The 27,800-nt window shown below is 53.2% G+C and overlaps 1 protein-coding gene and 1 non-coding gene across 3 annotated transcripts; one reads left to right on the top strand and one right to left on the bottom strand.

The window, feature by feature from the left end:
* The first annotated feature begins 953 nt into the window (after positions 1-953).
* JUP (junction plakoglobin) lies at positions 954-27,191 on the top strand. 2 transcript variants are annotated; one of them, XM_005899231.3, is made up of 15 exons: positions 954-1,113; positions 13,026-13,241; positions 15,673-15,932; positions 16,166-16,404; positions 17,155-17,356; positions 18,187-18,331; positions 18,458-18,561; positions 20,339-20,677; positions 21,876-22,031; positions 22,240-22,359; positions 24,394-24,544; positions 24,651-24,772; positions 25,562-25,601; positions 25,885-26,050; positions 26,392-27,191. In XM_005899231.3, the coding sequence occupies exons 2-14, from the start codon at positions 13,034-13,036 to the stop codon at positions 26,034-26,036; spliced, it is 2,238 nt and encodes a 745-aa protein (XP_005899293.1). In that variant the 5' UTR covers positions 954-1,113; positions 13,026-13,033; the 3' UTR covers positions 26,037-26,050; positions 26,392-27,191. The 2 variants fall into 2 exon arrangements, with proteins under 2 accessions (XP_005899293.1, XP_070245925.1); XM_070389824.1 differs by having other exon boundaries at positions 958-1,113; positions 13,029-13,241.
* TRNAG-GCC (transfer RNA glycine (anticodon GCC)) lies at positions 24,933-25,005 on the bottom strand. Its single transcript has one exon. It is a non-coding gene; the product is annotated as a tRNA-Gly (tRNA).
* Positions 27,192-27,800: the final 609 nt, after the last annotated feature.

The following is a 27,800-nucleotide window of genomic DNA, read 5'->3' as shown; positions in this document are numbered from 1 at the left end:
GCTATCATTCCACCAGGAGAAGGTGTGGTTTGGTGGGCCTTCAAATTAGAAGAGAAATGGGTTCTTGTTTAGAATGTTGTTTAGAATGTGCCATTTTCTAGTTTTGTCATCTCTCTGAAGCAGTTTCCTCATCTTTGAAATGGTCATTTTGTTGCCCTAACAAATTTTCAGAATTGTCATGAAAATTAAATATATATGTAATTAATTTAATCCTAAGATTTAGCAGTTGTCCGAGTGATTTCACAAACTTTCTTTCACTCCCATGAGAGACAGCTCATGTACCCATTTTACAGATGTGGAGAAACAGGGTGAAAGAGAAGTAACTTGCTTAAGACCATCTAGCTACTAAGGAGCAGAAGTCAAATCCAGACTCTCTCATTCTAAATCTCATAAGCACACCGTCTTTGGAGAAAAAAATCCCAACCCAGAAAAAAGCCTATGAAATGCTATATTAGTATGTTATTACCACTTTGTGGCAAGGGTGAATAAGCTCAAAGAAGCATCATGCCTGACGCTGAGTTGGCTGGCCAGTGAAGGCGTCTGTCCTTTCCCATGGCGCACCCTGACTCACCTGTTGGGCAGGTAGGGGGAAGGGGAGAGTAATCAGCCTCACCTGCTCGGAGGTAGGGTGGGGCAAGACACACCCCATCCCTCCCGTTGGTTCTTTCCTTAGACTTACTGACAGTTCCTTGCCCAATCAGGAGGAAGTAACCTTCAATCTGCCAATAGGTACGGAGTTAGGATGGAACCTCAAGTTGGAGACCGTCCCTAGGGCCGAGTGGCAGTCCCTGAGGCCAATGGTCAGCGGATAAACAGAGGCGGCGGTGAAAGGGGACTGGACGCGAGACTCCACCCCCTCGATGGGACAGTCTGGCGAGGCAGCCAGTGAGCCCACATCGGCGGGTGGGCGTCTCCCTTAGGGGCGGAGCTACAAGGGGGCGAGAGGCGTGGCTTGGCTGTCAGGTCCCTTCGCCTTTTGTTCGGTTACTGAGTTGCTGCCTTAGCCAGAGTCTGGAGCAGCCGCCGCCCGAGCGCGCCGATCTCAGTTCGCAGCCCGCGCCGGCTCCCATCCCGGCCCGACCCCTACCCAGCCCGGCCAGGCTCCAAACGCAGGTGCGGACGATCGGGGGGCAGGTATCGCTGGGGCGAGGGAAGGGTAGCGAGAGGCCGAGAGGCCGATCCTCGTTGTCTCTGGGCAGGTAAGAGCCGGAGCCAGGGAGCGCCACCCTGCACTGGCGGCAGGGGGCGCGCTGGGGTCCTGGGCGCTGCTACCAACCGGGCGCGAGGTTCGCGCGGAGCGCTACTGGGGGCTCGGGGAGAGGGCGGGGAGGGGTCAAGGCAGGTGCCTCTGGATCGCGCGTCCCCCGGGGCCCGCGGAGCTCTCTCGACGCCGCGTCCCTGACTCTGGCCCTGCCTCTTGCGGGGGAGACTTTCACCTGCTCGGCCTGCTTCCCAGCGCTCACTCTGTAGTCAGGAATTTACTGTTTGGGAAACTTGCTGCCGCTGGTCTCTTTGGGGCCACCCTCACCCCACCTCACGCGTCATCCTCGCTTTCCCTCCCTCTCTACTCCCCCAGGCCTGGGTGGGGCCCTATTGTCTGCGCCCGGTTTGCCCAACTCTGGGGGCTGAGCGCACATTTTCCCAGCGACGCGGGCCCCACCTGCCAAGCAGGTGAGCACAGGAGTCCAGAGGCCCTGCCCTCCAGCTCTGCAAACCCTGTCGGGACTGTACCTGCGGCGCCTCCCTCGGCTCCGCTCCCTGGGTGCCGGGCTCTTAGCTCTGCCACCGGAGGCGGGATAGGACGGCAGTGGGATTGGTGCTGGGCCCGGCTTCCCCGTGCAGCCGGTGTCTGGCACCCGCGTCAAGAACTGGGGTCTGGGCGGAGGGGTCGTGCACGACTGGAGAATTCACCCGCCCAGTTACCGCAGCTGAGGCTTCCAGAGTGTTATGGGAACAGGACTACCCTTGCTCTCTGTCCTCTTCTTGGAGGAAAATATCACCCCAAACAAACTTTTCAGGAAGAAGTATTCACCGCAGCTTTCCCTGGGGCTTTGCCTGCCTCCTGGCCCGGGGCTTCCCCCCAGGCTTAAGGGGTCCTTCCCAGAGCAAAGTCCCCTCCCCCAGTCGGTCAGGCTGAACCTGGGCTAGTGCCTGCGCTGTGACCCCGTCCACCCTGCCCCCACCTCCATCCTGTTTGCTGGGCCCCTGGGGCCCGAGATGGGGGCCGGAGTAAGGGGGGGGGCGGTGGGTGGGCCAAAGGGGAAACAGCTTCTTCCTTCTCTTCCTGCCTCCGGGGACCACCACACCCCCTCGCAGGAGGCCTGCCCTACAGGCTCGCTCCCGATCTCTGCCCCCCTCCCCAGGAATGGGGGTGGGGCAGGGCCGGGCCTGCAGACTGAGGGTGGGGGGAGCGATTGCTCTGGTCTTTTTTTTCCCTGTCCCATCCCCCACGTCATTTAGCTGGCTGGTGACTGATCCGAAAAGCGGAGCGATGGGGCTGGATTTCCATTAGATTTCTAGGTTTTCGAAGGTACATTCCTTCTGGAGGTTTTTGCACCCACCTCCTTTCCTGAGAGAGTTCGAAGGGGAAAGGAGGAAGGCTTCAGCAGGAAGGGTTTCAGGCAGAGCTGCTTTCGCCGCCGCTGCCTACCCCCTCCTCCAGTTTCCTGAGAGCCCTTTCCCTGGCCTCCTTGGGGGAACAGAGTGGGGAATGTAAGAGCCAGGTTCTCCTTCAGTCCTGGGATAAAGGGAAGATTCGGGGGATCAGGGTTGCTTGCTCTGATTTGCTTGGGAAGACCCTTCCTACCCTACAACTCTACCGTGGGGGTAGATGGGAGAGTGGGGGTGAAGGTCAGAACCCTCCCCACCCCCCAGGAGTGCCCTGGGTCGGGGGGCGGGGGGGTCCCATGCCTCTTTTGCTCCTGTGGGTGTCACAAGGGCAAGGAGTTTGGGCAAAATAACCTGTTTTCCCTCTTCTCTGTGCCAAAGTGGAGGAGGGGAAGGCGTTGTAATTACGCTGGTTAGATGATTAGTTTAGCTAATCTGGTTTGTGGCTGCGATGAAAAGATAATACTGAGGTGGGGAAGTATTGCTAGGAGGAGCAATACTTACTGGACTGGAAGGAGAGGCGGGAAAAGGTAGGATCCAAGTGGTCATTTCTTGCTAGATCAAACCTCAGCTAGAGTGACAGGATCCCTCTCCCTCCTTTCTCCCGGTCCCCCCACCCCCGAGCTCCAGTTACACCCCATTTCCTCTGGAACCTATGTTTGGGCTGCCAAGGATGAGGCTTTGAGACTGCATTGTGTGGAAATAAAAGGGTACCCATCAGGCAGGTACAGGTGAGGAGGTTCTCTCTCTGGCCTGGGAGTGCTTGGGGAAAAGAGCCACCTTAGAATAAGATGGGGGCAGCTGACTCCTGTACAGAAGAGCTGTTATTTGGACAGATGTTACAGTGGGGCAGTTCTGAGCATAGGGATTTAGACTTGGTTTGAGCTAGGTTTGGTTCCCAGCTCAGTCACTCATTTCCCATTGGAGTAGTCACTTCACCTGTCTGAACCTCAGTGATCTCCTGAGCAAAAATGATAACTTAAAAGACTAGGGACTACTTACAAATTCCAAGCACTTTCATTAATTGTTCTCATTTAATCCTTTCGATCATCCCTCTAGGCAAGCATCGTTCACCATTCTACAGGTGAGGAAATGGAAACTCAACTCAAGGGAGTTAAGTAACTGTCCAAGGTTGCACAGCAAGACCTGAGCAGGGCCACAGCTGGTATTTGGGTCCTTTGGCTCCAAGCCCAGAGCTCTTCCTGCTGTATCACTCCACTGAGGCTCTGGGAAGAATTTTTCTGCCATTGCTTTTTTAAGAGTCTCTGCTTGGGAGTCTGGGGAGATGAGAGTTCAAAAGGGCCCAGGATGGTGTGTGTGGGTGGTGAAGGTGGGGGCAGGTTTGTCAGGGGTGACTCATGTCCCAGCCTCCAGCCTTCTGAAACCTCCCTGCTCCATGGCTTGGTTTACTGGAGGGGGCTGTTTCCCAAAGGCCAGGGGCTGTGGCGAATGTGTGGAGGAGGTTGTGACAGGGAGAGGAGGGCAGGGGTCAAAGCTGCTGCTGCCTCCCGGCTTGAGCTGGGCAGAACCACGGACTTTTCTGGGCTTGTCCCTGTATAGGAAGTGGGAGTTGTCTGCTTTGCTGGGGGCTGGAGCTGTGCCAAGCAAGTCAGGGGGTGGGGGGTGAGGTGGGGTTGGGGGAGCTGTTCCCTGGGGAGTAGAGACAAATGAGAGTCAGATTTAGGACTGGGCCGGTGTCCTACTGGACTCTACCAGTCAGTGCTGCCAGGCTGTTCTTGGGCAGGAAGTTGGCTGTCCTCAGCTTTGGAGCTGGGAGCCCTGGGGGCTGGGAGTAGTTTTTCTGCTGTTGAGAAGGCCTTTCTGGTCTTGGGGGTGGGGTCAGCAGAGCCTTGGTCCTGGAGGGAGGGGTTGGTGTCCCTGTCCTCAGACCCGCCTGGCTCTGGCACGTCTGCCAACTGGGCACCTGACACCCGGATGGACCTGGGAAATGGGCCTCTATCTGTGTCAGTACAGCCTGGGTACTGAGCCTATTAGCCTTGGACTTCCAGATCACTTGAGATCAGGAGGGGACCCTAGGCATGGGGAATTACTGATCCTGGAGAAAAGAAGACTGAGGGGACTTGATGTGACAGACGAGGAAAGAGAATGAACTCAGTCCTGGCTGATTGCTACAAAGAGGGTGACAGGCTCGCAGTTTTCCACCCTTAGCTCCCCCAACCTCCCACCCAGAATACAGAAGTGATCAGGACTCTTTTTTTTTAATCTTTTTTTAAAAAAATTATTTATTTTTAATTGAAGGATAATTGCTTTACAGTGTTGCATTCGTTTTTACCAAACACCAACATGAATCAGCCATAGGTTTACCCATGTCCCCTCCTACTTGAACATCCCTCCCACCTCCCTCCCCAAGTCTATTTCTTTTTCTTCCTTTTTTTTTTTTTTTTCACCTTTTTGGCACGTGGGGGTCTTAATTCCCTGACCAGGGATTGAACCCGCACCCCCTGCGTTGGAAGGCAGATTCTTAACCACTGCACCACCGTGGAAGTCCCAGGATGCTTATGGAAGGAATGGAGGCTAGACAGGAAGAAGGACTTCCCACCTGTTAGAGATGAGGTCTTGAGTTGATAAGTAAGAGGGAGATGCCAGTGGAGGCTCAGAGTTGACTCTTCTCTGAAGGGAATGAAGCAGGGCCCCATCCATGTGAGTTGGGGAGGGCCAGCCTACCCCAAGAGAGCAGGCAGGAATCACTACTGTTTAGGGGCAAGTCTGAGGTCTGGTGGGTCCCTGCTGGGGAAACTTTTAGTCTTGTGTCTTTTGGGAGAAGAGACCTGGCTCTGAGAGGGGCAGGGAGCCATGAGCCACTTACCCACTGACCCCTGCGAAGAGAAAGAGCAGTGTGACTAGGGCAAGTCATCAGGGTTTGTGTCTCTGCAAGGGACACCATGAGGCTTGCCTCCTGGGACATGGTTGAATCTGGTGGAGGTCTTGGGAGGCATGGACTGCCCTGATTTCCAGCAGCTTCTTTGGCCAGGCCAAAGAGAAAACTCTCTGACCACTCCCCCTTTGCTCAGCCTCTTGGCACCTCAGCTGTTGGGGGCCCTCAGGGCAGGAAGCTCAGCTTTCTGTGACCTATGGAGTGTAGGTTAATAGGTCAGCTATCTTTCCTCACTGTGGGGACAGCAGATTCTTGTCTCTGGCAAGTGGCAGGCATGGAGGACAACTGAGACAGGGCTGGGCAGTCAATACACTGCTTATTTGGGGGTGAGTGGAGGTTGTACTCACTATGACTCCCCCTCCCGCTTGATTGAAAAAGTAATATCTGCTCACTTTGCAAAATAGTTGGAAAGTTTAGGAAAGTTTATGAGAGAAGAAAAAGTCATCCATAATCCTATCCTTTGGGGCATCTACTGCTAACATTTCTTTCCCTTCTCTTTTCTTAGCATGCTCCTGTTTCTCAGCCTTGCTCTTGGATGATCTCATGCTGTGTATACAATAACAAATTTTAAACAAACCTTTACCCAAATCCTGGTTTTCTCCAGCAAATGCTGAACAGGGAAGTAACAGTTGGATCTTACTTGCTTTTCCAGGAGGTCAGGCAGCAATCCCTGCAGAATGAAACTCTGGGGAATCACAGCCTGAGGAGTGGACACAAGCTGGGGTTGGGCTCCCCAGGCCTTCGTGGTTGGGTGGGGACAGCAGGCCCTTGGGATTGAGATATGTCGCTGACACAAGTGAGTCTTTAGCAGTTGTTTCCTGAGGCTGGTAAAGTGTTTTTCCATTCCCAGGAGTCTTGGTTTGGGGTCTCTGCTGGTTTGGGATTTTTGCCCACCCAGGGCCCCCAGCAGGGAATGGATCTCCAGCTGGACTGCTCTCCAGGGGAGCCCTGAGGTTCCCAGGGTCCAGCCACCTGGCCGGGCATTTCCCTCTCCTTCAAGTCCCCTTCATTTTCCCACCCTGGTTTGTTTGCTTTGGGCAGGAGCCCAGAAGGAAGAAAATAAACAGCAGCTGGGTCGGCCTGACCTGAACCTCCTCCACCCCCAGCCAGGCCTGGGCCGCTGCTCCGGCTGTCCTCCAAACCGGAAGTGAGGGGTTTCCTCCGGAAGCTCAGGATGGGCTTCTGTGTCTTCTCCTGTCCCTAGAGCCCTGGCCATGGCTGGTGCCCATTTCAGTCTCTGCCCATTTGGAATGACCAGTCTGATGGGGGAGACCACAGTTTTGGCCAAGGAAATCTTGTCCACGGGTGGGGGTGTTTCTCCTGGAGCCACTAGTCTGAGGGGAGTGGCCTCTCTGGGAAGCCCCAGCCTGACTAGGGGGAGATAGGGCTCTCAAGGGAAGTAGTCACATCTCTGTACTTCTAGAGTCTGTTTCCGACTGTGCTTGGGCCCGCCGGCCAAGTCTCTGCTGGAGCCAGAGACAGAGTGAGGAAGGGTGGGGGCTGGTGACCCTGCAGAGCCCAGCCTCTCCCCTGGGGCTGCTATGTGGGGAATGTCCACGCCTGACTGGCCTGCCCGCCCCCGACTGCAGACCACAGCACATGTGACTTAGGAGAGGGGCAGCACTGTTTCTGCCCCTTCCCCTCCCAGGATCTGGATATAACTCATCCTCCCCAACCATACCCTGTCCTCCAACCCCAGGGGCTCTGGCCTAGGACCAGGAGGCAACTCCCCTCCTAGCCCTTATCTGAGAGGTCAGGGAAGAGAAGCTTGGGTCTTAACCTTGGGTGTGCATGCACGCTAAGTCGCTTTAGTTGTGTCTGACTAACTGCGACCCTATGGACTGTAGCCTACCAGGCTCCTCTGTCCACGGGATTCTCCAAGCAAGAATATTGGATTGGTTGCCGTGCCTTCCGGCAGGGGATCTTCCTGATCCAGGGATCGAACCTGTGTTTCCTGCATTGGCAGACAGGTTATTTACCACTAGCACCCCCCTGGGAAGCCCCTGGGGTATTGGCTCCTAAAAAGCAGGCTGGCTGCCAGCTACCTTACTGGGCCCATCTTTGCTGGCCCCTCTGCAACTTCTTTGCTTTCCTAATGGAAAGACACTTGCCTGGGTTGTTCCTATCAACAGAGGCCTTCTGCTTGTACCATCCACACAACTTAACAGTGGTCTGAAGAAAGCAGTGTCTTGATTGTCTCCACTTTATTTTTGGCTGTGCCGCTCAGCATGTAGGATCTTAGTTCCCGGTCCAGGGATTGAACTCATTCCCCATGCAGTGGAAGTGTGGACTCCTAACCTCTGGACTGCCAGGGAAGTCCCTGTCTCTCCACTTTACAGAGGAGGAATATGAGGCTTCAGGAAATCACATGACTTGCCCAAGGGCACAGGGCCAGTGTGAGGTGAGGCTGGATGGAGCTTTCCCCTGACTGCACCCTGTCCTCGGTCCCCTTCCTCTGTCACTGCCTGAGCCCGTGATCTGCATCTACAGAGTCTGACCTCTGGCCCAAGGACCTTCTGGAAGCCCTGCCTGCTCTGTTGCAGTGCTTCTGAGCCAGGTCCCAGCACACCGCTCGGGCAACCAATTCCTGTTCTGATTTCCAGATGTGTGATTGAAACTTGGTGTCATACAGCCCAGCCCAGCTGGCGAGGGAAGGAGCCTGTAGCTCTGGTGGGAGTTTTTAAATTTATTTTTAATTTTTAAATATTTTTGGCCGTGCTGCAGTGCACATGGCATCTAGTTCCCTAACCAGGGATCGAACCTGTGTCCCCTGCAGTGGAAGCGCAGAGTGCTAACTCCTGGGGAAGTCCTGGGATTTATTTTTTTATTTCAGAGGTGGGCTGCACCCTGCCAGGACAGTCTTGGATTTAGAGTGCCCAGTGACAGCCCACTGGGTTGGCCATGCAGAGGAGGAGGCAGGAGTGGAAGGCAGTGTGCCCCAAAGCATCCTCATTGCTTGCTTGCAGATTCCTGGCCAGTGTGGGCCAGTGGGGGAGGGGTCCTTTGCACCCCCTCTCCAGAGCCCCTGTTTTCTCTTCCTGCCCCTTGCGAGGTCCCCATCCCATCCTGTGATCTCTGAGCTGGCTTCTTCCTCCTGTGTCGCCAACAATAGAACCACTGCTAAACAAAGCGCCCCCATTCAGTTCAGAGCCCCGCCCTGTGTCTGGCTCTGCCCGTCTCCGGCCAGGGTGCCTGGGCAGGGCCCACGTCTGTCTCGCCTCCTTCCACCCTGGCTCTGACCAGGGGCATTGTGGTGGGTCTCCAGATCCAGGGCAGAGCAGGGTGAGACCAAACTGGGTGTGGCCTCCTCCGCCCTGGGAACTGCAAAACCAGCATTTTGGTTTCTTGTGAGAGAATTCCCCTGATTCTCCTGGGGAGTAGGTGAGAAGAGGTGGGGTTGCTTGACAGTCCTGCCTGAGGTCTTACTTAGATCTTTCCTGTGCTGAGAGTAACTCCCTCCACCATCCTTTCTTCATGAAGAGTTCTGGTGTGTCTTCTCTGAACTGCTTTCTACCTCTGACCTTGCCCACCCTCAGCCTTTTCTTGACTGTCATAGGAACTCTGACTTTTTATGCCTAGAATCTTAGATATCAACGTTCCTCTGAGATCACCCAGGCCACTCTTTCTGTGGATGAAGCACAGAGAGGGAAAGCTGTTGCCCAAGGACACACAGCAAGTTGCCAGCAGAGCTGGGACTAGAACCTGTGACTCCTGATTTTGGAGCAGCCAGTGCTTGGCTCCACCTATGCTCCCTTCAGCTCCCTGCCTCCGGTCTCTCTGCAGGTGCCTGGCATTCTTTCCCTGATTCCAGGGTTTCCCCTCTTCCCCCAGATGCCCTGTTAGGAGCCAGGGGAAGAGGCTGGTTGGCAACGAGGCAGGCCTGGGCTTGAGCAGAGCACCACTGTTTTTCAGCGTGGCACTTGTTCCCTCATCTGGAAACTGGAATAATCAAATGCTGACCAGGGTTGCTTCTAGGAAGCATGAGATTCATTTGCTAATTAAGACACACGCCCCTGCCTCCATCCTTCCACTATGGTGGATCCTTTGACCTCCGTGAGGCCTCTGGCTCATTCTAGGCAGTTGTCCAGCCCTCAGCTTCTCTTAGCTCCAGGCTTGGGCTGGTCGGGGTGCTGAGGGGCCTGCTAGGAAACACCTCTCTTATGGCTAGCCTTGACCTCAAGGGTCCCTTTGGATCTGGGGCCAGCGAGTGGATTGTTCCTTAGGTTCTGGCCAAGGCCCGCATCTCTCACTTGGCTGAGAAGCACCAGGGGTAGGTGATGGTCTCTACTGGGAGCAGCGTTTTCTGGCTCAGATGGGCTATTTTTACTGATAGGGCTGGAGATACCCAGTTTTGTTTTTTTAATAACTCACTATAGAATAAACAAGAAAAATTATACAATCATCTCAAGAGATGTAGAAAGATCATTTGGTACCATTCAGCATCCATGGCACACAGGCCTGGAACTCAGCCCCAGCAGGGCCTTCCTTCTGCCTCTGAGTGCTAGTTTGAAATCTTTTTTTATTTTTGGTTGTTTTTTCCATTGGAGGATAATTGCTTTACAATATCGTGTTGCTTTCTGCCCTACATCAACATGAATCAGCCACAGGGAGATGTCCAGTTTGTCCTCAGCGAATCTGGCTGAGGCTCGGCGGCCAGATGGCAGCTCAGCTGTCTGCCCGGCAAAGTGGCCTTCGCAGGGTTAATGCAGCTGTCTTTACTGACGCAGTTTCATCTTCCTTCTCCGGGCTCGGATGTCCAAGGCTTCCTGCCTGAATTTTCTCCCTGGGGGCTGCTCGGAGACGGGCTTTCTCCTCCCAAACTCTCCTGGTTCTCTGTCTTGTCTCTCCAGGGAAGGCAGGAGTGCTGGGTGGGCAGCGTGTGCTTAGGGCAGGGGCGAGGGGGAGGGCTCCCCCTGAAATAGCTGCATCGGCCTGGATAGCAGCTGGGCACATCTGGCGGCACCGAGCCTGCTTCTGTTTATCAGCCCGAAACTCTGAGTCACTTGGGGTGATGGGAGGAGAGGAAAGAAGCTCCAGGGAGTGGGCCTGGCTCCTGCCTCTGCCTGTTCCAGGTGTGCTTATAGGCAGGGGAGGGGAGGGGTCACCATAAAAGGCAGGGAAACCTGAAGGATCATTGGCGTCCTCCTGGGAGGTGGCGCTGGGCCTGTTCGGGAAGACATATCTGTGGTGACCTTTGTTCCCAGCAACGGACAAGGCTCACCAGCCACCGCAGCCTCGTCCCCAACTGGTCTCCAACGCAATGGGACAACGGGTTTGAGGTGCTGGGTGCTACCTCCCCTGTGGGTGGGCCAGCCTGGGGTCTACTTGCCATCTGAGGCCACACTGGGTGTGCACAGACCACAGACAGGTGTCACTCACGCCCAAGCCTGGTCCCGGCTGTCATTTCTCTGCTGTGCCCCCTCACCCGGTGGGGCCTCAGTTTCCCCATCTGTAAATTGGGAAGAAGAGCATGTCCTTTGAAACCCACTTGTGAGGATGTTGGCTGTCTTGAAAGGCACCAGGTAGGCCCTCACCGGGGTGCAACTTCTCTCATCCCTCTTCCTGGCTGTTGGACTCTGGAGGTCAGCACTCGAGACAAGGGAGCTGGACAGACCAAGCAGGAGTCACCTTGCTGGTACAGAGTCAGGCCCAGCTATTCATGACCCTCAAATGTCCCCAAGTTTCTGAATAGTAGCAGTGACTCCCCTGAGGCCTGCTCCACCCTGAGGTGAGAACACATCCTGGGGGAATACTGATACCCAGGCATGGCCACCGACATTGAGCACCTACTGTGTGGCCAGGTGCCCAGCTGGGTTGGTGGTGGGAGGTGGTGCTGCCCCATTTTACAGATGAGGATGGGGGTTCAGCTGAGCTGTGAATGGCCTGGGAGTATGTGGCTGAGGTCTGAACTGGTTGGTGGGACTCAGAATTCTGCGGAAGGCTTCTAAGAGCTGGGGTGCCAGAGAGATGGGGTTCTTAAGGCCTGAGCCTCTGGGGTCACTCCTGATCCTGCCCCATATGCAGAAGATTCTGGAGTCTCTGAGGCTCCCAGAGAAACCTGTCTGACTGCTTCCCTGCCCCACCTGCTTTCCCAGTTTCCCACCCAGTGCCTGGGGTGTAGTTGCCTCACCTTGCAGCCCTTCCCAGGAGTCCCAGTGAATGGGGGTGGGCCTTCGGGACCCTAGAAGTTGCTGGAGGCTCTGAGTGACGTCTCTTGTCTTGGGGGTTTGGGGCTGTGGGCCGCAAGGTGAGTGAGCCCGTTACTGCCAAAATCTGGCTTTCTCTGCCCACTGAAAGTGAAGTCACTCAGTCGTGTCTGACTCTTTGCGACGCCGTGGATGGTAGTCCACCAGGCTCTTCCATCCATGGGATTCTCCAGGCAAGAATACTGGAGTGGGTTGCCATTTCCTTCTCCAGATCTTCCTGACCCAGGAGATCTTCCTGACCCAGGGATCGAACCCAGGTCTCCCACATTGCAGGCAGACGCTTTAACCTCTGAGCCACCAGGGAAGCCTGAATTTAAAAATACAGAGATAGAGCTTAGAGGAAATAGAAAGGTAGCTTTAATCCTCAGCCGGCAGAGGGGGAGAACACAGTAGGTTTGTGCCTCAAGAACTGTTTCCCCCTCTTCCATAAGGAATCTGAAGGGTTATATAAAATGAAGGCTCGCAGTCAGGGGTAGGTGATGATAAACAAACGTATAAGGATTTTGCGTCCTCTTCTTGCATTGTTTCAAAAGTAGTCATAGGCTGGCATCAGGTAGCCCGGTAATTGGATCTGGTAGTCCCAGTCCCAAAGCCCAGGAGTTGAGGCCATTGTCTTTTGTGTATTGTAGTGTGGCCTTCTTTCTGTATTGCAAAAAGAGAGAAAACTACCAGGTGTGGTCTGCAAAGAGAGTGCTGTGAAGGTGAGCACCAGATACAGGATGTAATTAGCATGAAATCAAAGGATGATAGGCACAAAATATAGCTTAAGCGGAGTTAGGGGGCAGAAAAGCAAACTTAGACTACAGGTTTGTTGTTGTTCAATCGCTAAGTTGTGTCTGACTCTTTGCGACCCCGTGGACTGCAGCTCCCCAGGCTTCCCTGTCCTTCCCTGATTAGGAACAGTTAAAGTGAAAACTAGGGGTAATCTGGCCTGCTCACTTTATGTTCTTTGTTCTCAGGAAAGAAAAGAAAAACTCATTCTTCTTTGTTCCTTTTCACTGCAATAAACCCAGGGCTGGGTTGGAGCATCTGGTCCTTTAAGGCACCTGTCTCCGTGGGGTTCATCCCACCCTGGGCTGGAGGTCAGAGATACAAGCTCAGGACTCACACCGGGTGTCCCACCCTGGGCAGTCCTCCCTGGGTTTGGTTCCTTGTGCCTCCCACCCTCCTCCACAGTCCACTGGGGCCCTTGGGGCCATGGTTGGGGGGAGGGGTGATGGGCAGGGCCTGGGTAGAGGCTGGAGATGGGGGCCGAGCCAAGTGATGGGATGGCCCACCTGGTCAGCTAATTTCCTGCCCCTCTTCTGTGTCCCCAGCAGCCACCATGGAGGTGATGAACCTGATCGAACAGCCCATCAAGGTGACCGAGTGGCAGCAGACATATACCTACGACTCTGGCATCCACTCGGGGGCCAACACCTGTGTGCCCTCGGTCAGCAGCAAGGGCCTCATAGAGGAGGATGAGGCCTGCGGGCGCCAGTACACGCTCAAGAAGACCACCACCTACACCCAGTCGGTGCCCCCGGGCCAAGGTCAGGACCCCTGGGGACTCTTCTGTGGGGCTATCCCAGCAGAAAAGCAGCTGGCTCCTGGAGGGAGGTGAGGGTCAAAGGAGGCAGACCTCAGGAGGCTCCCAGTCTTCGGAGGGAGGCTCAGCTCCGGTGCTTAGACTCAGCAGTCTGAGGGAGGAGGCACAGCATCTTCACAGCGCCCCTCCATCTGGGAGGGAGGCAGATTCCCATCCCGTGAACCTCTAATAAGAAGGGGAGGCATAGACCCTGCACACCAGTCTGATGGAAGAGGCATGGTCCTTGCCCTCCATGAACGTACAGAGTGCTAAGGAGGCACCCTGCTACCCTCAGGGAACCCAGAGGCTGGGGGAAGACACAGTCCTTTTGCTCAAGTACACAGTGGGGGCAGAGCCCAGTTCTGGGGCTTGGTCAGAGTGGGGATGCCTGCCAGCCCAGGGTGCCCTGCCTGTCTGGGGGAAAGGAGGGTCCAGTCCCATCTGTAGCCCACAGACGGCTCTAGGGCCCTGAATGGTGTGGTATGGTGAGCCTTGGGAGCTGGGGAGGGTGGAGAACAGGTGGTGGCAGCCCGGGCCACTGCAGTGCTCAGCCTCTGCACCCCGGGGAGATCCTCCTGACAGCATGCAGAGGCCTCTCCGCTTGGCGGGGCCAGGCATTGTGTTGGTTGCTAAAGTGCAGATTCAAGGCAGGAAAGCCATGTGGATGTCCCCTCCTTCCCAACTAATGGGAGTGGGGAACCTCTGTCTCCCTCTCCTCTGGGCTTTGGGACACTCACCAGGGCAGGGCTGCCTGGGAAACTGGGATACCTGTCTCTGGGACTTCCAGACTTACCAGGGGGTGAAGCCTGGACTGAACTGAGAGCCCTTCTCCTATTTTGTGAATCCCACAGTCCCAACTTCCCCTGTCATCCATTGAATTCTATTGGGTGACCCTCTGGGCCTCTATTTGCTGCTGCTGCTGCTGAGTCACTTCAGTCATGTCCGACTCTTTGTGACCCCCATGGACCGTAGCCCTCCAGGCTCCTCTGGTCATGAAATTCTTCAGGCAAGAATACTGGAGTGGGTTGCCATGCCCTTCTCCAGGGGCTCTTCCTGTATCTCCTGCGTCTCCTGCGTTACAGGCAGATTCTTTACCACTGAGCCACCGGGGAAGCCCCTGGGCCTCTATTTAGCTGACCATATAATGGGTGAATTGCCTCCTTTGGGGAGGTTGAGGGTGTAATTAGAATCATGAGATTTCAGGGTTGGAAAGAGACAGAGGTTGTATCATCCTACCCCTACCTGCTTGTTAAGGGAGGGGCATAGAGTCAGGGTTGGGTTCTGGAGTCAGGCTGTCTGGGTTCCGGTCCCAACTCGGGTTCTTATAACCTCTCTGTGTCTCAGTTTTCCCATCTGTAAAGTGGAGATAATAATAGTCCTTGCCTTGTAGGGTTGTAAGATTAAATGAGAAAAATATAAGGACTGCACTTAATTCACTGCTGGGCACACAACAAGTATAGGCATAGGACTTCCCTGGTGGTCCAGTGGTTAAGGCTCTGCGCTGCCAATGCGGGCGACACGGGTTCAATCCCTGATTGGTGACTGAGATCCCACATGCTGTGCAGCATGGCCAAAAGACCTTTAAAAAAGTATAGGCACAAATTTTTTTTTTTTACAAATTGAAGATTTGTGATAACTGCATGGATCAAGTCTATATGTGCCATTTTCCCAGCAGCATTTGCTTACTTCATGTCTCTGTATCACATTTTAGTAATTCTTGCAATATTTCAAACATTTTCATGATGATTCTCTTTGTGATGGTAATCTGTGATCAGTGATCTTTGATAATGCTGCTATGACTTGTTGAAGACGCAGATGATAGTCATCATTTTTTGGCAATAAAATATTTTAAAATTAAGATATGTACATTTTTTAGACACAATGCTATCACACACAAGATACTATAAATAGTGTAAACATAAGTTTTACATGCAGTAGGCAACCAAAAAATTCATGACTCACTTTACTGCAATATTCACTTCTTCATTGTAGTGGTAGGGAACTACGTATCTTTTATATATTATACATTATATAACCGTAATATCTTTTAGGTATGCCTGTACTCAAAAAATGTTAACTATTCCTTTTAATAATAATAAACTCTGACCTTATTTTTAGTGATATGTGCCAGGCACACGCTCCTTTCTTTTAAGAACAATTCACACCTATCATGTCATTTAATTCTCATAAGAATTCCCTGTGATGAACAGAACAGGAGGTGCCCCATTTTATCGCTGATGACCTGAGGTGATGATGACCTCCTCAAGGTGACTGGTTAAAGGCAGAACTGTGAGTGGTGGACTGGAAGTCAGCCCAGAGAGCCCAAATGGGATGCCTGCTCCCCAGTGTCCCCCTGCCCGCTTCCTGCAACTCAGTCCCTCTTTGCTGGCCCCCAGGTGACCTGGAGTACCAGATGTCCACGACCGCCAGAGCCAAGCGGGTGCGGGAGGCCATGTGTCCCGGTGTGACAGGAGAGGACAGCTCGCTGCTGCTCACCACCCAGGTGGAGGGACAGACCACCAACCTGCAGCGGCTGGCTGAGCCATCCCAACTCCTCAAGTCGGCCATCGTACATCTCATCAACTACCAGGACGATGCTGAGCTGGCCACCCGGGCCCTGCCTGAGCTCACCAAGCTGCTCAATGATGAGGACCCGGTCTGTGAGGGCCTGGCCAGGGTGGAGGCAGGACAGGGAGGGGAGAGTCAGAGGTCTGTAGGAGAGGGCTCTGCCTGGGGTGGAGAGAGGTCATTTCCAGAGCCTCATCAGTGGGAAGTCTGACCCAGGTCTGTCTGAGCGTTGTGGAGGTGTCTCCTGGCCCTTCCTGCTCACAATGGCAGCCGTCTCGGCCCGTCTGCTCACTCCCTCCCCTCCTCCTCCTTACCCCCAAGGTGGTGGTGACCAAGGCGGCCATGATTGTGAACCAGTTGTCGAAGAAGGAGGCGTCTCGGCGGGCGCTGATGGGCTCGCCCCAGCTGGTGGCGGCTGTCGTGCGCACCATGCAGAACACCAGTGACCTGGACACGGCCCGTTGCACCACCAGCATCCTGCACAACCTCTCCCACCACCGCGAGGGGCTGCTTGCCATCTTCAAGTCGGGCGGCATCCCTGCCCTGGTCCGCATGCTCAGGTACCCACCCCTACTCCCTGCAGGAACCAGGGGTGTCCCCTCCCTTGGACTTCCCTAGATTTATTGAGCACCCACTGTGCCAGGTGCAGAACCACGCCCAGTCCTGATGCTCAGCTGCTCACAGCCTAGCGGGGGAGACAGGCAGGTAACTCTCAGGTTATTTATCAGGATACAGTGTAGATGACGGCAAAGGTGTGCCCAAGATTGGTCAGTGGAGCTCCAAGAAGCTGTTCACTCTGATGGCAGGGGTTTGACAGAGGAGTGGACTTTGATTGGTGTAGATGACGGGAAGAGTATTCCAGGCAGAGGGAACAGCCTGTGCAAAATCCCTTGCCACCTTTATCTTTCCCTGCCTTGCAATGTTGAATAGCCTTTTTCCTGATCCCCATACCCAGCTGCAAGTTCCTTAAGGGAGGAAATACTGATCTTACTCCTGAGTCCCTTGCAGGCCTTTCTAGCATGATGCCTTCCACATGGCAGTTACTCCGGTGTCCAGGGGACCAACTCAGTAGGGACAGGTGTGCTTAGCACCGAGCTGGGAGTCCAGAGCAAGAGGAGTCATGGTCTCAGTGGAGAGAGGAGAGGTGCTGCGTGCTCTGTTCATAGAGATGAGACTGGACTCAAGGGACAATGAAATTTTAGTAAAGGGGTATTTCCATAGAGGTGTCAGTATTGGGGAAGGCTTCCTACAGGAGGTGACCCACATTTACCTGGAACCTGACTCACGTGAACCCTCTACCCCAATCCCAGCTCCCCTGTAGAGTCGGTCTTGTTCTATGCCATCACCACGCTGCACAACCTGCTGCTCTACCAGGAGGGTGCCAAGATGGCAGTGCGCCTGGCAGACGGGCTGCAGAAGATGGTGCCCCTGCTCAACAAGAACAACCCCAAGTTCCTGGCCATCACCACCGACTGCCTGCAGCTCCTGGCCTATGGCAACCAGGAGAGCAAGGTGGGCTGAGCCCTGTCGTCCTCACACAACCATGTGCTTCCTCCAGTTCTTCCTGCCCCCAACCAAGACCTGCATCCCCCATGCCATCCCCCTCCATCCAGCTGCAGCTTCGGGTCACTGCTTCCTTATTCTTTTTAGGTTAAATGTATATATGTAAATTCTGATGTAATGTTTCATCATACTACTGAATATTTTGAGGATAAGGGAAAGAAAAAATGATCCTCACACAACCATGTGCTTCCTCCAGTGCTTTCCTGTGGGCATTTTTTATACAGTTGTAGTCATAATTTACAACTTGGCATGTTTTCTACTAATGTATGATATTAAAATTATTATTATTGCTTTTTTGCTACTCTGTCCTCAAAACCACCCTTTATAAGAGCAAATAACATTTCATTAAATGGAGACTCCAGACTTTATCCTGAGGAAGGGCATTTAGGTTGCTCCTGATCTTCAATTTTTATGAACAATGCTATAATGAACATATTCAAGACACAGCTTTTCCCAAAAAGTAGGAATTTTTTTCATCAGTAGGGTTAAGGATTTTTCATGTTTCTAAGCTTTTACAAAAATTTCCAGGTACTTTCCAAAAGGATTGCCTTACTTACAATGCCATCAGCAGCAATGTATGTTAGTAGTCTCACCTCATCCTTGCCAGCATTGTGTATTATCATTTCTTTCAACATTTGGCTTATTTAGTAGTCACAAAAGCTATTCAGGTTTTGGATGAAGCTCAGTAATAACAGCTCTGTCACCTACCCTCCCTTCCGTCCTTGTTCCTTGCCAGAGACCCCATCTGTCTCACACTCATTTCCCCCCTCCCCCCACAGCTCATCATCCTGGCCAATGGAGGACCCCAGGCCCTCGTCCAGATCATGCGCAACTACAGTTATGAGAAGCTGCTCTGGACCACCAGCCGCGTGCTCAAAGTGCTGTCCGTGTGTCCCAGCAACAAGCCTGCCATTGTGGAGGCTGGTGAGTACTGCAGCCCGTGAGGATGGCCCATGTAGCCAGGTGGGTGGGGGCGGGGCCCCTGATCAGCCACCAGGCTCAGTCCGCTGTGCTCCCCTGTGGCTGACATGTGCTCATCTCCTACCCCAGGTGGGATGCAGGCCCTGGGCAAGCACCTGACAAGCAACAGCCCCCGCCTCGTGCAGAACTGCCTGTGGACCCTGCGCAACCTCTCTGATGTGGCCACCAAGCAGGTGAGGGAGGTGATCAGGCCTGTGTCCCCCTCCTCAGCTGTCTTTCTGCATCCAGCCTCCTGTCTGGGAGTCTGACCTTAGGAGCCTGAGACCCCTAAATCTTGCTCCACTGTGGCTGAGGCTGGAAGTGCCCTTCATCCCTTTAGCTAAAGGCTCTAATCCCTCTGAGGGGTTTTGGAAGAGGACTAGAGGAAAGGGGCTGATGGTTCCAAGCAGGGGTTCAGCTGGTACCAGAGGAGCAGTTATGCCCTAGACGTTGGGCAGGGAGCAGTAGTGTGCAGGCGATGGCTTGGGGGCCCTGGGTGGCTAAAAACAACTTAAGGAAAAATGCAGTTTCAGGACAAGTCTTCTGGTTCCTCCTTTAGACCTGCCTGTCATTGCTAAGAATTACATCAATGTTCTAGGCTCAGTTAAGCACTTGGGACACTGGCTTCTTTACCCCTTTCAGTACCTGGAGGTAGAGTGTGGGGCTCGTTGTTAGCTGAAGAAACAAAGGCTCAAGTGGTACATATATACAATGGAATATTACCCAGTCATTAAAAAGAATGAAATAATGCCATTTGCAGCAACATGGATTGACCTAGAGGTTGTTATTACACTAAGTGAAGTAAGTTGGACAGAGAAAGACAAATATTATATGACATCACTTACATGCAGACTCAAAAAAATGATACAAACGAATTGATTTATAAAACAGAAACAAACTCACAAACTTAGAGAATGAATTTATAGTTACTAGGGTGAAAATTGGGGGGCAGGGATAGATTGGGAGTTTGGGATTGACATGTGCACACTGATATATTTAAAATAGATAATCAACAAGGACCTATTGTATAGCACAGGGAACTCTGCTCAGTACTCTGTAATGACCTAAATGGGAAAAGAATTTGAAAAATAATAGATACATGTATATATAACCGAATCACTTTGCTGTACAACCAAAACTAACACAACATTGTTGATCAACTATAATCCAATATAAAATAAAAATATTAAAAAAATTTTTCAACTATATCCAATATAAGATAAAAATTAAAAAAGAATATTTTCAACTGTACTCCAAGAAAAAATAAAAATTAAAAAAAAAGAAATTTTTCATGGGCAAAAAAAATGAAGAAGAAATAGAAACAGGCTCAGGGAGTTAAGAAATGGCCTTGGTCATGGCTAGTAGACAGCAGAGTTGGGATGTGAACTCAGGACTGTCTGTCCCCAGCGCCTGGGGTTTTTATATTCTCCCACAAGGCCCACGTGGCTCTCCCTGGGAGAAATGAGGTTTCTGGCTTAGGGATGTTTCCTGAAGGCAGATTTGGCTTGGGGACCACTGAGTGTGCAGCAGCAAAGGCCCAGAAAGGGAAGAAGCATGTAAAAGTGGTTCAAGTGGGCCACTGCAGCATGGCTCAACAGCTTCATTCTGGCCTAGGGGCCTCCCTCGGCCTGAGTCCAGTCCTGTTGGGTCTGAGGACCCAGAGGAGGAGTTGGAGGGGCTGGAGAAGAGAGCATGGGGCTTAGAGATAAGTTTGGGTTCAGATCTGGCCCATGAGCTGTGAGTCTGTGAGCCAGGCCCTCAACCTCTCTCAGCCCCAGATCCTCCATGGGTAGAACTGCCGTCTCACGGGGTGTCGGCAGGATTGCGGGATTGAAGATTCTCAGGGCCCAGGGAGTCTGTACTGAGTGGGCTGGAGACCCCCATTTAGGCCATCTCGCTCCCCTGGACATACTTGGGAAGCCCCTGCGTTTGGGGTTTTCCCTCACTCTCCACTGCTTTCCCCAACCCCAGGAGGGCCTGGAGAGCGTGCTGAAGATTCTGGTGAACCAGCTGAGCGTGGACGATGTCAATGTTCTCACCTGTGCCACGGGCACTCTGTCCAACCTGACGTGCAACAACAGCAAGAACAAGACGCTGGTGACACAGAACAGTGGTGTGGAGGCGCTCATCCACGCCATCCTGCGCGCGGGCGACAAGGATGACATCACGGAGCCCGCCGTCTGCGCCCTGCGCCACCTCACCAGCCGCCACCCCGAGGCCGAGATGGCCCAGAACTCCGTGCGTCTCAACTATGGCATCCCGGCCATCGTCAAGCTGCTCAACCAGCCCAACCAGTGGCCACTGGTCAAGGTACTGCCTGCTGCCCAGTGGGGCCAGGCGAGGGGAGGAGCTCTGAAGACAGTATTAGAGCCTCCACAGTCCATGGTGGCTCTGCTCCCGAGACCCAGAATCCTCCTATCTTGTAGCTTGGCCATCAGTTAGAATAGAGCTTCAGAGTTGAAGGCGCACAGGACCACCCTGGGTGGTCTCAATTCAACTGCAGGCTCAGATTCGGTAGGCCTGGGGTGGGCCTGAGACTCTGCATTTCTAACGAGTCCACAGGGATTTCGGTGGTCCACGGGGCACAGTCATTATGCTAGAGGGTCTGGACGCTCAAAGTCGTCCTCATATGAATGGATGGGTGAGGTCACCTCATCCATGTATTCTAGCCCCGGAGAAGTGGAAAAGCCCTGAAGGGCTGGCAGTGACCAGAAAGTGAGACCACTTCAGCCCATACTCAGGAACTTGTTCCTGTGGCCACGCGTGGATGGAAGGGTGTCAGTACTGTGTCATGTGTCCTCCTCAAACTCAGGAAGGATGTTAAAGAGACAAAGGGTAGAGAGGGTTCTGGTGACACTTGGTGTCTGCCATTGGGAGCCAGGGAACCTGGAGGCTGCCTGGGTAGAGGACAGATGTGTCAGTTCCCTGTCACAGACAGGGGAGGGGAGGGTGAGCCCGGGCAGAGCTGTAGGTGTGTGACATCTGGTGCTAGAGTAAGGGAGTGACTATAGACAGGGTCTTGTCAGAGGTCACCAGAGCCAGCTGGCAGGGTGGGAGCCTGGGGCAGAGACCTCGTTCCAGATCCCACTGCTTCAGCTGGATTACACTGTGAGTGTCACCAATACAGGAGGCTTTCGGGTCAACCCTAGCGAGGACTCCCTGATAATCAGAGTTTGGGAACCATCAGAAAAGCAAGACTATATTGTCCGTGAGGGAGCGTTAAGAGAGAGGGAACAGGGGTGAGGGTCAAGGTATGGGGGCTGGTGGAATATTCTGGAATGGAGTATCATTTTAGCAAGGGCTATTAGAGTCTGACATGAGGAACAACAAGATCATATGGAATAAGGGGCATGGGCTGGGAGAAGCATCATTCTCTGGAGACCTTCCAGCACATCCATGGCTGGCCTGGGGGAGAAGAGACCAGGGGGAAGGAGGAGATGATGCTGGAGAAGTGGGATCCTCCAGATGTCCACGAAATGCCCTTGACGGGTGCCCTTTTTCTTGCCAGGCAACCATTGGTCTGATCAGGAATCTGGCCCTGTGCCCAGCCAACCATGCCCCACTGCAGGAGGCAGCGGTCATTCCCCGCCTTGTCCAACTGCTGGTCAAGGCCCACCAGGATGCCCAGCGCCATGTGGCTGCTGGCACACAGCAGCCCTACACGGTAAGTGAGCTGCTGGGGCCTGTGACCACCCGCCCTGAGAGTCTGGCTGCCCTCTGTGCGAACATGTGCGCACATGAGCACATGACTAGGGGGGCAAGCTGCCATTGAGGCAAACTCTAAGGACCAGTGAGGTTTGTCAGTGTCCTGGAAGGGGGTGACCACTCCCTAGGCTCACTGTTGCTATACCCCAATGGCTCTTCTTGTGCAGGATGGTGTGAGGATGGAGGAGATTGTGGAAGGCTGCACTGGAGCTCTGCACATCCTTGCCCGGGATCCCATGAACCGCATGGAGATCTTCCGACTCAACACCATCCCCCTGTTTGTGCAGGTGAGTCTGGGGCAGGTGGGCAGGAGAGGTTTCCCCCAACCCTTGCTTTACCCCACTGCTGAAACAGGAATGTTTGAGGCAGTCTGGGCCAAGCATCAAGAGGTCTTTGGAAGCATTTGGAGAAAAGTGGCCACACCAGACGTGATCACTTAGCAAACTCCAGCATGGGAAAGGCTTTCCAAGCTCAGAGGTAAAGGAAGAGTCCACAAACGCAAACAGCAAGTATTCTTAGTGTCAGAAACAACATTAAGGTTTTAATGTCAGAAATAGCCTAAAACCATTAAAAAGTAAACAGCAAACTGGAAAAATATTTGCAAGCCTCACAACAGACAAGAGTTTAATCTTTCATATAAAAGGCTCATTAATAGTAAACCTCAGTAGTTATCTACAGAGAGGCACATATAACTCCCAGGTGGTTCATAAACAAACAGTGCTCTATCAACCCCAGGAGTTTAAAAGAAAGGAAGCCTATCCCACAGGGAGAGCCCATTTTCCACTATCAAATTGGCAAAGAAAAAAAAATGGGAGTGCTTTGTGCTGGTGAAGATGCAATAAAATGGGCAGTCTTATACCCTGCTGGTAGGAAGATAAGGTGGTAAAACCTCTCCAGGAAGCAACTTTGTGATGTGTATAGACAGCCTTGAAAATATTGGTATTCTTTGATCAAGGAGTACAGGTCTGGGACTCTCTATGAAATAACATAATGTAATTTAAAATATGGCATAAATGTATATGTGCAGCTGACAATTGCACTGTTACTAACAATAATTGAAAATTAACTGTCCAGTGATAAGAGAATGGTTAAAAAAAGAATGGTCCACTATATCATGTGGACATAGACAATAGTGTTCAAGAATTTTCAGTTTTTGAATTTTTTCCCTTTAATTATTAATGTTCAGAGTAAGGAATTTGTGCTGGTAGCTACTTCCACTTGTGATGGATGAGGTTTTTAAATTTCCGTTGTTGTTTTGCTTTGTAGCATTCTCCTTCTCTCTTGAGTACCAGTATGAACTCATAAATATTGTTGGTTTTTTGGCCATGTTTCTTCTCAGGCTGGCAGTTAGTTCCCTGAACAGGGATCAAACCCAGGCCCCCTGTAGTGGGATAGCAGAGTCTTAGCCACTGGGCCACTGGGGAAGTCCCTGAACTCATAGATTTTTAAGGAAAAGTTACTGAATAATATGGGGAAATGCTTTATGCTGCAAAGTCTGATTAAAAACAGGAATCAGGGACTTCTCTGGTGGTCCCATTGGTCAAGACCTTGCCTTCCAGTGCAGGGGGTACAGATTTGATCCCTGGTTGGGGAGCCAAGATTCTACACGCCTTGAGGTCAAAACAAAACACAACAAAACATAAAACAAACAATATTGTAAAAAATAAAAAAAAAAATGGTCCACATCAAAAAAAGTCTTAAAAAAAAGAATCAAATATGTGTTTATGACTGTGATGAAAATCCAATGGAAAGAAGCTGTGTCTGGGTAGAGGGTTGTGGCGGTTTTTTTAAATTAAAAGAATTTTTAAAAAATCTTTTGGCCTTCACCCTACTCCAGTGGTTTTGCCTAGAAAATCCCATGGACGGAGGAGCCTGGTAGGCTGCAGTTCATGGGGTCGCTAGAGTCAGACACGACTGAGCGACTTCACTTTCACTTTTCACTTTCATGCATTGGAGAAGGAAATGGCAACCCACTCCAGTGTTCTTGCCTGGAGAATCCCAGGGACGGGGGAGCCTGGTGGGCTGCCGTCTATGGGGTCGCACAGAGTCGGACACGACTGAAGCGACGCAGCAGCAGCAAGGCTTATAGAATCTTAGTTCCCCAAGGAGGGATTGCACCCACGCCCTGGTATTGAAAACAGAGTCTTAACCACTGGATCACCAGGGAATGCCCTGCGTTTCCTTTCTTTAGATTTTACTTAGACTTATCACATTTTTTACTATGATCTTGAGTTATATCCAAAACTGGGAGGCGGAGATTGGCAGGGTGGTGAGGTGTGTTGTTGGCTCGCCTCACGCCCACCCCGCGCCCCTCTCCCCAGCTCCTCTACTCCTCGGTGGAGAACATCCAGCGCGTGGCCGCCGGGGTGCTGTGCGAGCTGGCCCAGGACAAGGAGGCGGCCGACGCCATTGATGCGGAGGGCGCGTCGGCCCCACTCATGGAGCTGCTGCACTCGCGCAATGAGGGCACCGGTGAGGGGCTGGGCTAGGCGCAAGGGGGCGAGCAGGGTGAGGAGGGAGGCTGGGGGAGGTGGAGGCAAGCACCTGACCTGCCTGGCCTGTCCTGTTCCCTGCTCAGCCACCTACGCCGCTGCCGTCTTGTTCCGCATCTCCGAGGACAAGAACCCAGATTACCGCAAACGGGTGTCTGTGGAGCTCACTAACTCCCTCTTCAAGCACGACCCTGCCGCCTGGGAGGCTGTGAGTATCCTGGGTTGGGTCGCAGTGTCTGGCTGTGCAAGTTGCGTACTGCACAAGGACAGCACTTTGTCGGGTGTGTGTGTGGGGGTGTTATCATCTTGTCAGCTTCATAGATTTTAATTTTTTTTTTTTTTTAATATGCCGAATGGGGGAATCTTAGTTCCCCGACCAGGGTTTGAACCTGGGCCCCCTGCAGTGGCAATGCAGAGTCCTAACCACTGGATTGCCAGGGAATTCCCAATAGATTTTAATTTTATAATTCAATCATTTATGACAGTTCCCAGCAGATGAAAGTAATAGGTTGGACCATCTACTGTTTTTGACCTACAAAATGGCAATTTTATGTTCAAACTGATATAAAGTGTTGGGGCAGGAATGCCTTTCCCTAACTTGCACAAGGGTGCTGTTCCAGGCTGACGGCTGCCCTGATCCTGCGAGGGGCTGCTCCTGACACCCATTCTTTAGTCCTCTCCTGGCTACTCCCCTCCCCAGGGCTGCCCTAATTCTGCAGGTGCCTCCAAGGGGTCTTCGCTTTTCCTTTGGCCCCTCTTTATCTGTTGTTTTTTGGTTGCACAGCATGTGAGGTCTTAGTTCCCTGACCAGGGATCAAACCCGTGCCCCTTGCATTGTAAGTGTCTTAGCCACTGGACCACCAGGGAAGACCTCCTTGGCTCCTCTAGAGAAACATCTCTTGCTGCTCTTCTCTCCCCACCTCCCCCGCCCCAGTTCAGAGCCTGTGTTTCCTCCCTTCCCCTCTCCCCTAATGTTTCTCTCTGTCTCCGTCCTCAGGCCCAGAGCATGATCCCCATGAATGAACCCTATGCTGATGGTAAGTGGGTGCAGAGTTGCTCGGGACCCTGGAGTGCTGGGGCACAGGGGCGTCCTGTGTGGGTGTGTGTGAGCGAGGGAGCAGCTTTGTGTCCCCAGGGCCAAAGGACCAGTGACAGTCACCGTAGTGTTCACACCAACTCCTGGCCAGGTCCCTGACTTGGAGTCCAGGTCCCTAAGTGGGGGTGGGGGGGTCCGGCCCACTGGGGCAGGAAAGGGTGGAAGATGTGGCTGAGGGCTGTCCAGACCCTCGCAGAATAGCCTGAGACCCTTCTCCTCGCCAGACATGGACGCCACCTACCGCCCCATGTATTCGAGCGACGTGCCCATGGACCCACTGGAGATGCACATGGACATGGATGGGGACTATCCCATCGACACCTACAGTGACGGCCTCAGGCCCCCCTACGCAACTGCAGACCACATGCTGGCCTAGCTGCCCGGACCCGAGTATGGCGCCCCCTCCCCCTGCTTTGCAGCTCTCTCTCCCCCTGTGGGCTGCTGAGACTTGGGCTTCCCTTCCCTTAGGACCTCCTTCTCCCGGGAGGCCTCTCAGGCTTTCCCTGAAACCCTGGCTCCTTTAGGGGGGAGCAAGCGTGGGGCCTCTGGGTGCTAAGCTGTCCCAGGGAAGGCATGCCTTGCCTGCCTTGTTCTATTATCTTTGCTCTGGGCAGCGAGTTCCTGCCCCTTCTGTGGATGGTGGGCGGGTGACGCAGGAGGGGCACGAGCTCCCAGGGGCCACGGACCTGGCCTAACCCTGTATCTTTGTGTGCTCCCCCCCACCCCCCCAGGTGCGGTTCCCCATCTGAGAGGTTCTCCGTGCAGGTGATGGGGCCAGATAGCCAAGTGCCTGAACCCGGGCAGCAGGGCTGCAACTTCCTGCGGAGCCCCGTGCCTCCAGAGGTTCTCTGTGGGGTCTTTCTTGGGATGGTGATCTGCTCCTGCTTTTCTATTCTGGGCCGTGGGTCCAGGGCCCGATAACCTGTTCCCACCCCTGAGGCCCTGGCACTAAAACTTTAGACTCGAGGCACCCACCTTGTCCCCCGCCGAAGCTCCCCTCTCCTCCCAGGCTGCCCATCTCCAGTGGCTTGGGCCCCACAGCTCTGGCTTCTGATTTGGTCACTGAACTCCAACTGTGCTGAGCCCCCGGGATCTTCAGGCCCCAGGTTCAAGGCCAAAAGGCCCAGAATCCAAAGCTTGTCTTGGAAAGTTCAGGGATCCTCTGGGAAGATGGGGTGGAGACACGGAGAGATTGTTCCCACTTCAGGACACTGCCTGCTTCCTCCCCGGGACACTCAGTTGGCTTTGGCCCCTCCTAGGGGAGCTTGGGGACAGCGCCCTGGAACCTTCCTTCCGCCCACACAACTACCCTAGCTGACCCCTGAGAAGTGCTCTTGGCTGACCCCTCTGGTGTGCGGTGAGGGGCTTTCTCTTCCTCTTCCTGTTTCAAACTCCCCACCACCACCTCCTGCACACGGGTGTTGGGGGCTGGGGGAGGTCCCAGCAGAGTTTTATTATGATCGCTTTATGTTTTTGGTTATTGGTTTTTTTTGTATAGACCAAAGCAAAGAAAATAAAACTAACACACTGATCTGATGAAGTTTGTTTGAGGGAGAGGAACGACAGGGACGGAGCTCACTTAGCCTGGTACCTCCTCGATGGCTGGACCCTGAGTGTCTATGGCCACCTTGTGTGTAGAAAAGGCTGGGGGTGGGGAGAAGCGGAGAGAAAGGAGCATCCACGAGCTGGAGTTGATTTAATTAATACATATAACTCAAAACCTCAGGAGGGGTGAAGAGCTGACTAGAGGTGAGTCCCCCCTTTGAAGGACACCAGGCCATATTTGTCTCTTCAATGGGGAACCTCTTTGCTGGCCTCTCAGTCTGCAGCCTGCTCTTCCCCTTCCCCGTGCAGCCTTAATGATCACTGGCTGATTTCTCCTGGGCAGAACACTCCATGTGGCCTATGGCTTGGAGACCAGGTTCCTTTCTGGTCTGTGGTGGGCCTGGCCCAGCCCCTGCCCGCCTCCCCTCCCCTGTTCCTGCAGCCAGCATCTTCCAAGCTGTTTCTTGACTCCGGATCTTGGCCCATGCTGTTTCCTCTGCTCTCATTTTACCCATCACAGTGTAACTGACAGCTTATGTGATGGTCCTGCACTCATGTCCCCAAATTCTCCTTCCTGGAGTGGGCTGAGTATGAC

The sequence above is a fragment of the Bos mutus genome, chromosome 19, assembly GCF_027580195.1.
Source record: "Bos mutus isolate GX-2022 chromosome 19, NWIPB_WYAK_1.1, whole genome shotgun sequence".
Taxonomy (NCBI): domain Eukaryota; kingdom Metazoa; phylum Chordata; class Mammalia; order Artiodactyla; family Bovidae; genus Bos; species Bos mutus.
The sequence above is the reverse complement of the archived record's forward strand: the minus strand, read 5'-3'. Positions and strand labels throughout refer to the sequence as shown.

Excerpts from the sequence above, each read along its gene's own strand:
- JUP (XM_005899231.3), top strand. The coding sequence starts at position 13,034 with ATGGAGGTGATGAACCTGATCGAACAGCCCATCAAGGTGACCGAGTGG. Across the intron at positions 13,242-15,672 it reads GTCGGTGCCCCCGGGCCAAG|GTGACCTGGAGTACCAGATG; the intron begins GTCAGGACCCCT and ends GCTGGCCCCCAG. Across the intron at positions 22,032-22,239 it reads GCACACAGCAGCCCTACACG|GATGGTGTGAGGATGGAGGA; the intron begins GTAAGTGAGCTG and ends CTTCTTGTGCAG.